Raw genomic sequence first — 11448 nt, 5'->3', positions numbered from 1 at the left:
TCTATTTAGGTGATTTTCGTTCCTAATAATATTTATAATTAAATAAAAAAACGGCGAATCTCGATAATACAATGACTTGGTACTCTAAAATCCTTATAATATTCCTTCACTTTTTTTTTTCAAATAAAATACTGCTGTTTGATTATTTTTATTTTTTAATAAATATAACCGGTTGTGCATTATCCATTTGTCTCTTCTTTTGGCCATTTCCTCGTTTCAACGTGGCTCCTAATGCCAAAAAGAAATTCTTATACTCTTCTTCTATTTCGATTGCTTTTTGCTCTTCACATGGTCACAGTTCATTGATCCACAGCCATAAATACATGCTCTGCCCAAACCAATTTCCCTTTCATTTCTTCAAGCTTTTCTCTGCTACCTGCTGCTCTAGGAGTTCAGTGCTGTCCATGTCATTCTTGCAATTTTTTCTTCTAGTCATATGGTCTGTTCATGTACTTTGGATTGTATTTGGATTTTGATTTTGAGTTGGGTAAATTTAGGAATTAAATATATAGCTTTGGGTAGCTTTTCTGCAGGGTGGATTTGAAGGTCCACACGGCCTGCTTACAGCAACCAAAGGCCTTCGATTCTGATATAGGCAAGTCTGGTTTAGTCTTGATAGTCCAATATATTGAGGTTAATTGAATGTTATCATTGCAGTAGCTGGAGCTGTGGAGTGGCTGTTATCAATGCAATCAACTGGTCTGTAAGTAGCATAACATCTGTGTATGAGTCAGATTCTGAATTGGGCAGCCAAAGATCCTATTTATGTTCGCTTTTCTTCAAAAGCTTTTCTATATAGTGTTTCTGTTGCATTGCTGCATATGCATTTGGCTCTGTGGTACAAGTATTTCCTTCCTTTTCACCATTGCTGTGATAAGCTATAGGGCTGTATCTTTTGGGTTTCCTTGAAAACTCCCAAACTTTTGTCTCTGCCATCATTTCAGGAATTTATATCTTTCCTGTTGAATTGGGTATATGTTACCATCTCCAATTCAGATTGATTCATCATAGGCGGCAAAAGGAGCTGTAAAACAGCAACAGCTGTAACATTTTCATTAATGGAGCGAACAGTTACCATCGCGCAAGGATCTGAAAGGTTTGGCCCTGTTGCGCTCTCTTTGACAGGGCTGCAGACAAATCAGATGCTTGCTTCTCGTTCAAACCAAATGGACATTCCCGAAAATTCTGTCCTCCCAATCCATCCTGTAGAATTCAGTGGAGAAATATATGATATCGGCAGTACCCAATACAACAATATGAACTTTGCTGCTCATCTGAATGCTTCTAGGGCCAAAACTGTAGTGCCCACAAAGAAATCAGTGCGTGTGTCTGTAGACAAGAGGTGCCCAACTCAGAATTCATTGTATTCCCCTGGAGCCAGTGGGGAGGGCATCTCTCAATCTCGGAGCATTTTAGCGTCTGATGAAGCAGAGGATCAGCAAGGAATAAGGAAACATAGAAGGATGGTGTCTAACAGAGAATCTGCAAGGAGGTCCAGGCTCCGGAAACAATATCACTTGGACGAGCTGAGGGCTCAGATGGTTCATCTGAGAGCAGAGAACGGGCAGATAGTGGAGCAATTCAATATTGCTTCACAGCATTATGCTCACATAATAGAAGAGAATGGCGTCCTGAGATCGCAAGCAATGGAACTGAGTCGCAAGCTCCAGAGATTACACGACATGATAAACGGCCAATTACACGGTGGCTTTAAAACCATTGGTATTGAAACAGGGAATTGCAGTGCTGCACATCTGAGCACCGAATCAGGCACCATTGCTTATTCCTTTATCTCTTCCGATTGCTTGTTCTGAAGGCAAATTCAATGTGTACATGTGAAATACTTCCTACTGTTTATCTTATTAGGTCTCAGTAGTGCAATGCTTTCTCCTTTCGTGTACAGAATGAGGTTTTTCAGCTGTTGAGTGGTATTTGGCAAATGTAAAAACAAGGTAAATTCGGCGGAGTCATCTGGAGTAGAGGAAACCCTGTCATGGATTGTTTAAAGAGTTTGGCTTTGTTATCATCCATTTAGTTTACGCGGATCAAAGTTTGGAGTTGGTCCTCGGCATATAAATGGTGGTATGTTCAATTTAGGAAAGAGTGGAGGTATATTTTTAAAAATAGTAATAATATAAAATTTTAGTTTTTGTTTACATAAAAATTTAGTAAGGAAGACGTGTCCTGAAGTGTGTGTTTTGATGTTTATAATAGATTATGTTTATGGACATTTATTATTTATTTAATTTATATAGTTGTGCTACTTATAATAATATATTTAATATTATTTTTAGGTTATTGAGCAGCTCAATTGGCAATGATTGTGTCACGAAGTATTATGTAAATCTTTAAATGGCACGAGTAGTGAGTCACCTCTCAAGTAGTGCCTTAAGAGTACACTCCATTGTCAATGTAACTTCCCAATTTATCTCTTAAAATTTTGTAATTAAATTTACTTAAATGATATCATAAGAGGGGAAAGGTAAGGGGGCCTAAGGGATTTATTTAGTGTTCCTTTATCTCTCCTACTTTATCATCTTCACCTTATTAAAACTATGAGTAGTGGACAACACTAATTCCTACAATGAAGTCATCACTCCTATATTTCAAGAAATTGTCTTCCCTATATTCTTGGAACAAAAAGCAGTGGCGCGAGGGGCAGGGGCTAAGGAAATTCTTGTGAGGAAAATAAGGGAAACCATATTGGGAAAAAGGGGAGAGAAAGAGAGTTCTATAGGAGAGAAGGGAAAAAGTGAAGTTCCATGAAATTATAGACTAGACCAACTATGAAATTAAGTAGAAATACTCATTTAAAGAGCTACAAAATGAGGATAATATGCAAGAAGTTTTGTGACATCAACATGGCCTTTTTTTGCCTTCTCTGAAAAGCACAAGAAGAAAATATGTCTAAGCGTTTGAGAATAAAAGAGAGAAGCTCTTCTATGTAATGAGAGGCACGTAATGTGGGTGTCTGTAGCTGCTATGTCCTTTGCAAAACTTGGTAGTGGAAGCTATCTTGGTTGAATCCATTGTAGAATGAACTGAGAGTCATTGTACCTAGAAGCTATCTTTTTTTAATCCATTGTAGACTAGCATTGTACCTCCTTTGCCTCCATGATATCATTGTCTACGTAGGACGTTGATTTCTTTAGTAACCTACATATGGTTGGGTGGAAATCACTTAGATTCCTTTGCTTTCCTAGTCAACTACCATGCACCCATATAAGAATTTTACTTTTTTTGCAATTTCATTATTTATTTGCATCTATTTAAAGAAAATTCTAGCTAAGGGAAAAATAAATATTTTTTTTAGGTTCATATAAGCTATATATAATCGTTGTCAATTAGGTTTATCTCAAGTTGTTTGGAGGAATAATTGGAATCCTCCCCACCTAAGTTTAATTCCTGCAAGTAACATAATGAGATTTGATGTAATGGCTTTGGGCCTTGTTATTGAGAATCAATAATTTATTGAGAACTGGAACATGTATATTCCTCGTATGGAATAAAAGAATTTCTAAAAAACTAGATAATCATTATAGTTCCAATATGAAACTCTATTAAAATTATTTTTGTTTATAAATTTGTGCATTGTAAGTACTAGAAAAAATAGAGTGAATTCTTGATCTTTAGCTTTTTCAACCTCGTTTTTATCTACATGTTTAGGTTAAGTTCACAATAAAAAATGTTATCCTCATCAATAGCTAAAATGTGATAAAGTATAATAGTTTTTGTAGGCTTTGTTATTTGTAACCTTGGTGTTATCTTTCGTAATCATGGAAGTAAGAACATGAAGTGTTTAATTGAGAAAAATGTTTTGTTACATACATAATTGGTTAAACTGAGGTGGAAACAATGGTACTTAAGCTAACAAAAATAGTTTCCGACTCTTTTTCTATCCCTATTGACTTTGGTGTAAATAAGGAACTATACCCTATCCTTTATTTTATTTGAACTCAATGTTTATGACACATAAACTTGTTTTCACATGAACTTTGTTTTGGAAGATTTTAGATGTTATTTGTACTCACAAATCCCTTTGAAGAAGCTTGATAGAGAAATTTTATCCATGGTATAAATAACTTCAAAAAAATACAAGAATTGGAAATTTTTAATTCAAGCCCCTAATCACATGGATTAGTGGGACATGATTGGGAGCTTAGCCACAAAGGGGTTTAAGTGTGGAGTTCTTTAAATGAATTAGACTTAGCTTAGTGAACACAATTCCTTGATTTCCCTAGTGGTCCATGGTTGATTAACAGCACTGTTAGTTGACAATGCTTTTGTAATTCACCTCAATTGAAGTCCATCGATCAGACAAGTTAAAGGTATAAGGTTTAATTTTTGGTTACCTTGGTGGCTCGATGGTTCCAAAAAGAATTCCCTACTGGTTGGTTAACATGCATGTCTATTAATATAATCCAAATAACTAGAGACCATTTGTTGATATATTTGGAAGTTTGAAGGTCTATAAATTATTTAAATTATGTTTTTATGTGAAACCTAGATTCAAACTCTAGTAAAGCACAACACGTGGAGCCACATAATTTATACTATGATGTGGCATGATGACATGTCATGAAGGACAAATTAGGATGATGTGGCATGCCAAAGTGACACATTGACATGGCAAGAATATGATATCTAGCTTACTTGGTGGGATGATGTGGAATTGATAAAGTGGAATTCGAAAATCCAACATTTTGACAAAATGGTCAGATCTAGATGTGTCTCACATAATATGGATCAGATTTTTTAATTGTTGTTACCATGAATTATTCTCATCTTCTAACAAATCCGAAATCTAGAAATACGATTTTTGGAAAAGTGTCCCTTAAATATTTTCTTGGATTTAGATGTTTTTGATAGAATTCATATCAGATTATGTCAATGATCATTACCATCTGATAATTCCCATCATATATTGGAAATAAGATTAAAAGCCATCAAACTAGAAATCCATCTTTTTGAAGAATCATGCCATTAGGTTTTTCTTAGATCTGAACTATTAATTTCCTTTATGTTAGGGATTCTAATCATTCAACAGAAATCAGATCCAGATTCTACTAATTCCTAGATATAGTTTTTTGGTAGAAAAGGTCTTTTGGGGATTTTCTAGATTCATATATGGTAAGGTAGCTATTGTGTCCACCCTATGTAGGTGCCACACTATTGTCGTTCCATGTAGAAGAAGAAATGCTATGTGTTAAGCATGTATATTGTTACATTGAAAAATGCAATGATAGCATATGCATGGGTCATCATGAGTCAACAACCTATCAATTGCTGACATCGAATAATTAAATAGTACTTTTGAGCGCCATAACTTGGTGTCCAGAATTTGGATCTTGATGAAATTTATATCATCGGAAAACTATCGACAAACAAAACATGATTATGATATTAGATAAGAAGTTAAAGTGATTAAAATAAGGAGATTTTTAATAACATTTCTTTAGAGTAAATTAAAAGGTTGAAATTTTAAACATAACAATAAGAAATTATTAAGAAACTACATATCAAATTTTGATTACTATCATTCCTAATAATATATTTAATTATATTGCTAAAATTTAAAATTTAATTCCTAATAATATATTTAATTATATTGATGAAATTTTAAATTTAATCAATAAATTTATTAGAAAAGAAAATTGCAAAAGTTTTTTAACAACACTACCTGTAATTTTTTTTTTCCAAAACAGAAAAAACACTTTTAGATTGATAAATTGAGAAAGTACAATAACAGAGGATGGAGATCCCACTGATCGCCTACAGATAAGAAACAACTTGGAAATTGTGATTAATACATCTATTCTCTAAGATTCATAATTTGTAAAAACTAGTCTTGTTACAATGATCTATACCTAGAGGGACTTTGCACAAAAAAGGAAAACAAAGAGAAAGAAGGTTCAATATGTAGACAAAGTTAAATTAAAATGTATCCCGACCACTGAAAGGAGCCAAATGCGAAACATTTGAAAATGATCTTATCAAGATTTGAGTTGCAACCTTCTTTTGAGAGGCGATTTGATTCACCATTATGTCTTCGATGGATATGAGTGATGGAGACAAAGTAGAACTCCTTGAGCAGGGATTTGATTATGCATTCCCAAGTGTCAAGGTTGGGAGAGTCTACGGGTCCTCAATTGTTAGCCCAGTCGATGATAGATTTGGAATCCCTAAAATTGGTAAGAGCTCTGATGCCAAGCTAAGAAGCACGTAATAGGACCCCCTAGAGAGCAAGAAGTTCAACATGAGTATTGGAACCAATTCCATAGTGCCAGTGAAACCTGTAGAAGCTCTTAGGGTCTAGTTGGATGGTCATGCCATAACTGCAAGAGTCAAATGAGGAGGCCCTGTCAAAAAATCTCTCTGGATAAGAGGACCATATGTTCCGAGGAGGAGAGGGGCATTTAGGGGGCAATTTCTTGAATGGATAGTATTTAAGATAGGAGGAGAAAATTTTATAGCTGGTTTTCCAAGTGTCTGGTTTCACATTCTCAAAGATGAGGGTGTTCCTGGATCACCATATCCCCCAGATGATGAAGAAATCCAACGTTCTGTGTTGGGGGTGATCCATAGTCCAACTGCCAAGACAAGAGAGGATGTCGATGAAATCCCAATCTGCAAGGGAGTTTGACAGTTGTAGCACATTTTTCTAGTAGAGGAGGCGAAAGGGTAGTGGAGGAAGAGGTGATAGATGTCCTCTCTAATTGATAAGCAGAGGAAACATCGCCCCAGTCGCTAGAAGCCCCTCTTACAGAGTGTTTCCCAAGTCAAATTTATGTTATGAGCCACCAACCAAGAGAAGCATTTGATTTTGAGTGGGAAATTCCATTTCTAGTTTCTAGCTAGCCAAGAGAAGTGTTAAATATGCCTAGAAGGTTGGTAGATTATCTGGTAAGCTTCATTTATTGTTACCCTTTCCTGTTGTGAGCCACTACACCATATGAATCTATCATATTTTGTGGATAGGACAATCCCAAAGAGTTTGAGATCAATGATGTATGGTGTGCATTCCTGAATCAGAGGTGCCGATATTTCTACCTTTTCAACATCTTTTGAATGTGTAAATGTGGAGGAGAGATATTCATTTTCTATATCCTGTATCATAGAAAACCATTGAATATTCAAAAAATTAATGAGTGGAGGAGATAAAAGGTGTGGAACTATTGGGCTAGAGAGGAGGTCCAGGCTGATCTTTGGGGTGGATCTCGAACCATCATCCCATTTCATGTTCCCAAAGAGCAAGTGCTTGGTGTGGAGAAGGATGTGCTATGAAAATGAGTAGTTGGGAGGGTCTAGAGCACTAGCATGAATCCAACCAATGAGAGCTTTGTTCTGAAGGTATTTTGATTTGATAATTTGGTTCCAAAGGCCCATATTTGAGATAAATCTCCAAATGTTTTTGAGAAGTAGTTCCAAGTTGAAAGAGGAAATGTCCAATAGTCCCCATTCGCCTAGTTTGACCGAAAGGTTGAGGATCTCCAAGTTGACGAGATGAAATCTATGTTTCAGTTGTGTGTCTTCCCATATGAAGCCTGTGATGATGGCTTTAAGTTTACGGACAACTCCTTTGGGAAGTCTAAATATGTGCATCTAGTAGATGGGTATGTTGTGCAAAACGGACTTGACAAGAATAAGGCACCCACCTGAAGAGATCCAATGATGATACCATTGATTAAGTCACTTGCTAATTTTTTCAAGGAGTTAGTCTCAGTTCTTATTACTGTATCCATTAGACTTGAGAAAGAAGCCCAAGTAAGTGAAGTCATCGTTCAAGTGTGAAAATTTTACCCCAAAGATATTATTAATCGCCTTGGTCCCATCTGCTTCCAGCCCATTTGAAATCAGATTAGACTTTGACTGATTCATGAGAAGGCCTAAAGTGATGCAGAAGCATCCGACACTCTTCATTAAACGAGGAATCCAAAGCGGAGCAAGAGGGACGTGGACCATCAGAGCAAAACAGGGGACAAATTCTGTTTAAAATAGAGCTAGTTTGATGGAATGGATAAAGTCTCTAGAAGACTTATTTAATGTAATCTAATCTGCCATGTATGTGTATAGAGAGTTTAGGGGTTTGTTGAGTGATTGTGGGAGGAAATCGTGCATCTTAAATTATCCACCACTATTGTAATCTCTTATAAAAAGAGAGTTTGTGTGTGTGAGGGAGAGACAGAGTGACAAATAGAACTTGTGTAAGCCAAGAGTAATCAAAATGTAGTCTTGAGGGAACTTGTTTCTAAGGCTGAAATGCCTTAGTCTGTATTCAATATTGTATAATGAATAGATGCATGTTGTGTGGATTCCGTGTGTGTTTATGTAATAATTCCTTTTGAGTTATCTGTGTATATATGTGTTAATGGCTTGAAGTCCTGTGTGGTAAGTGTGTTGATCAACCATCGATCACTATAGGATCGATGGCGATCCAACGATATCGAATTAACTGTTGTGTCGTGTTTAAAACAAATTAAGGCAGAACCCTGGATGAGGCATAAATCCATCAATAAGCAAAAGATCAATGGCATAGGCGACAAAGAACGGGAACCATCTTTCAGATCGACGGATACTATCAAAATACAGAGATGTGAGGGCGCTAATTCGCGAGGAAAGTGGTTCTGCAATAGGAAGTGGTATTTCGGGCGGACAATAAGATATAGGTTGTATTTTGAGGAAGGTGCCCGATTCCATTCAGCGGGGGACACGTAGCAGCGAGGAAGAGAGAGGAAACTGCTTTTTCGGGCGGTTAATCCCCATGCAAGTTGTGCACCTGAAATCTCTGACAGTCGTCGGATCTATTGAGTGTAGATCGACGGTGGAGGATCAACGTACTGTTTTGAATATTTGGAGTGGATATTGACCGTTGGATCGAAGAAAGAAATGGACGACGGAAATCGGATTGACAGATATCGGTGAATGGAGAGCGCAACAGGAAGGTGATGCACTGGGAATGCGGACCCGACAATTTATGAACGTGGATGTATAATTTTGAAGTTTGGCCTTAAGTGTTTTGGGTCGAGTTTTCCTGTGTGATATGGTCCCGGGTTTTGAGGCCTAACCACGATTAAACACTTCCAAAAGAGTAGTGGGCCATAACCCACAGGCCTCAGGATCGAAATTTATAAATAAAGGGGAAATTCGTTTACCCCCAAAATCTCCTTTGATCAAGTGGCATCAGAGCAGGGAAAGGGAAGAAGATTTCCTGCGAGAAGGAGGGAGAGTTTGCAAGAAGAAGGAGAAGAGGTATAGTTGTTGAAGTATGGTGAGTTTATGGTCTTACTGTCGTGCAGATAGCGGCAGTGGAAGGTGAGAAGAATTGCAGCAACCTAGAGCAAGGAGTGCTCAATTGGTTCCAGAGGAGAGAACCAGAAGGATGCCAAAAGACTAAGCTCAGAGGAGAAAGCTTGGTGAGGTATCGTGTAGGAGAGGAAGACTGTTACTGCAGAGGTTGGTTGCAACTCACAGAAGATTATGAAGGCAGTTCCACTGAGAATTGGGTATAATTGCTAAGGGATAAGGAGAAGCATATGATCAGGAGGTCATAAATTTTTGTGCCTTGGGAGTCTGATGCAGGAGCATCGTCACTCTTCATTAAACAAGGAATCCAAAGTGGAGCAAGAGAAGACGTGGACCATCGGAGAAAAACAGGGACAAATTCTATTTAAAATAGAGCTAGTTTGATGGAATGGATAAAGTCTCTAGAAGAATTATTTAATGTAATCTAATCTGCCATGTATGCATATAGAGAGTTTAGGGATATGTTGAGTGATTGTGGGAGGAAATCGTGCATCTTAAATGATCCACGACTGTTGTAATTTCTTATAAAAGGAGAGTCTTTGTGTGTGAGGGAGAGATAGAGTGACAAATACAACTTGTGTAAGCCGAGAGTAATCAACATGTAGTCGAGAGGGAACTTGTTTCTAAGGCTGAAATGCCTTAGTCTGTATTCAATATTGTATAATGAATACATGTGTGTTGTGTGGATTTCGTGTGTGTTTATGTAATAATGCCGTTTGAGTTATCTGTGTATATATGCGTTAATGGCTTCAAGACCTGTGTGGTAAGTGTGTTGATCGACCATCGATCACTGTAGGATCGATGATGATCCAACGATATCGAATTAACTGTTGTATCGTGTTTAAAACAAAGTATGGCAGAAACCTTGTATGAGGCGTAAATCCATCAATAAGTAGAAGATCAACGGCATAGGTGACAAAGAATGGGAACCGTCGGATCTTTCGGATCGATAGATACTATCATAATACAGAGGAACCTGAAGGTACCATCAGAACTGTCCAATGGAAGAAATCAACGGTCATCGCATGGTAGAGATGTGAGGGCGTTAATTCGCGAGGAAAGTGGTTCCGCAACAATGAGTGGTATTTCGGGGGGACAATAAGATGTAAGATGTATTTTGAGGAAGGCACCTGATTCCATTCAGCGGCGGACACGTAGTAGCGAGGAGGAGAGAGGAAACCACTTTTTCGGGCAGTTAATCCCCATGCAAGTTGTGCACCCGAAATCTATGACAGCCGTCGGATCTATTGAGTTCAGATCGACAGTGGAGGATCAATGAACTGCTTTGAATATTCGGAGTGGATATTGACCGTTGGATCGGAGAAAGAAATGGACGGCGGAGATCAGTGAATGGAGGGCACAGCGGGAAGGCGATGGACTGGGAGTGCGGACCCGACAATTTATGAACGTGGATGTATAATTTTGAAGTCTGGCCTTAAGTGTCTCGGGTCGGGTTTTCATGTGTTTCCTCTGTTTCAATATGTTATATGATCCCGAGTTTTGAGGCCTAAGCACGATTAAATGCTTCGGAAAGAGTAGTGGGCCATAACCCATAGACCCCAGAATCAAAAATTATAAAGAAAAAGGAAATTGGTTTACCCAAAATCTCCTTTCATCATATGAGAGTGTTGAAACCAACTAATATCACCAACTAATTTATATTTTTAAAACTTAAATAGTTTATATTTATTAATATAAAATTATTGAAAATATTTACAATAAAATTATTAAATACTTAAATAAAAACAGACAAATATTAACTTTGTAACAACTAACACTACACCTGTGAGCATATCTGTGAGCATATGGACTTATTCCACATGGCGATGTAGAAGTATTTGTAATTAAATCATTTGATAAAGAAAATATTAAAATGGTTGTGATACATAGTGAAACGTCCCAACTTTTTTTAAATCAATTTTATAAAACGGTTGTGATACAGAGTCAAACATCCGAAACCTTTTTTAATTTTATTTTTTATCGATTTTTTAACTGGTAAATGGTGAATGTATGAAAACAGTTTTGGATGTTACTCTAAATTATTTTTTCAAATATTTCATTATATTATTAAAAAGTTAACTAAAAAGAAAATTAACGTGTTATTAAAAGTCAAGGAAAATTATTTTTTGATACGTCAAGTACTTC

The 11448-nt window shown here is 36.9% G+C and overlaps 1 protein-coding gene across 1 annotated transcript; it reads left to right on the top strand.

Annotated features, from left to right (window-relative positions):
- The first annotated feature begins 273 nt into the window (after positions 1-273).
- LOC149178362 (basic leucine zipper 25-like) lies at positions 274-2104 on the top strand. Its single transcript, XM_089423634.1, has 2 exons — positions 274-703; positions 945-2104. The coding sequence occupies exon 2, from the start codon at positions 1059-1061 to the stop codon at positions 1812-1814; it is 756 nt and encodes a 251-aa protein (XP_089279760.1). The 5' UTR covers positions 274-703; positions 945-1058; the 3' UTR covers positions 1815-2104.
- Positions 2105-11448: the final 9344 nt, after the last annotated feature.

The sequence above is a fragment of the Pinus tabuliformis genome, chromosome 4_1 (assembly GCF_031772625.1).
Source record: "Pinus tabuliformis cultivar Carrire ecotype Pingquan chromosome 4_1, CPIR1, whole genome shotgun sequence".
Lineage (NCBI taxonomy): Eukaryota > Viridiplantae > Streptophyta > Pinopsida > Pinales > Pinaceae > Pinus > Pinus tabuliformis.
Note: the sequence above shows the minus strand (reverse complement) of the source record. Positions and strands in the feature narration are given on the sequence as shown.

Coding starts and splice junctions, on each gene's coding strand:
- LOC149178362 (XM_089423634.1), top strand. CDS start 1,059: ATGGAGCGAACAGTTACCATCGCGCAAGGATCTGAAAGGTTTGGCCCT.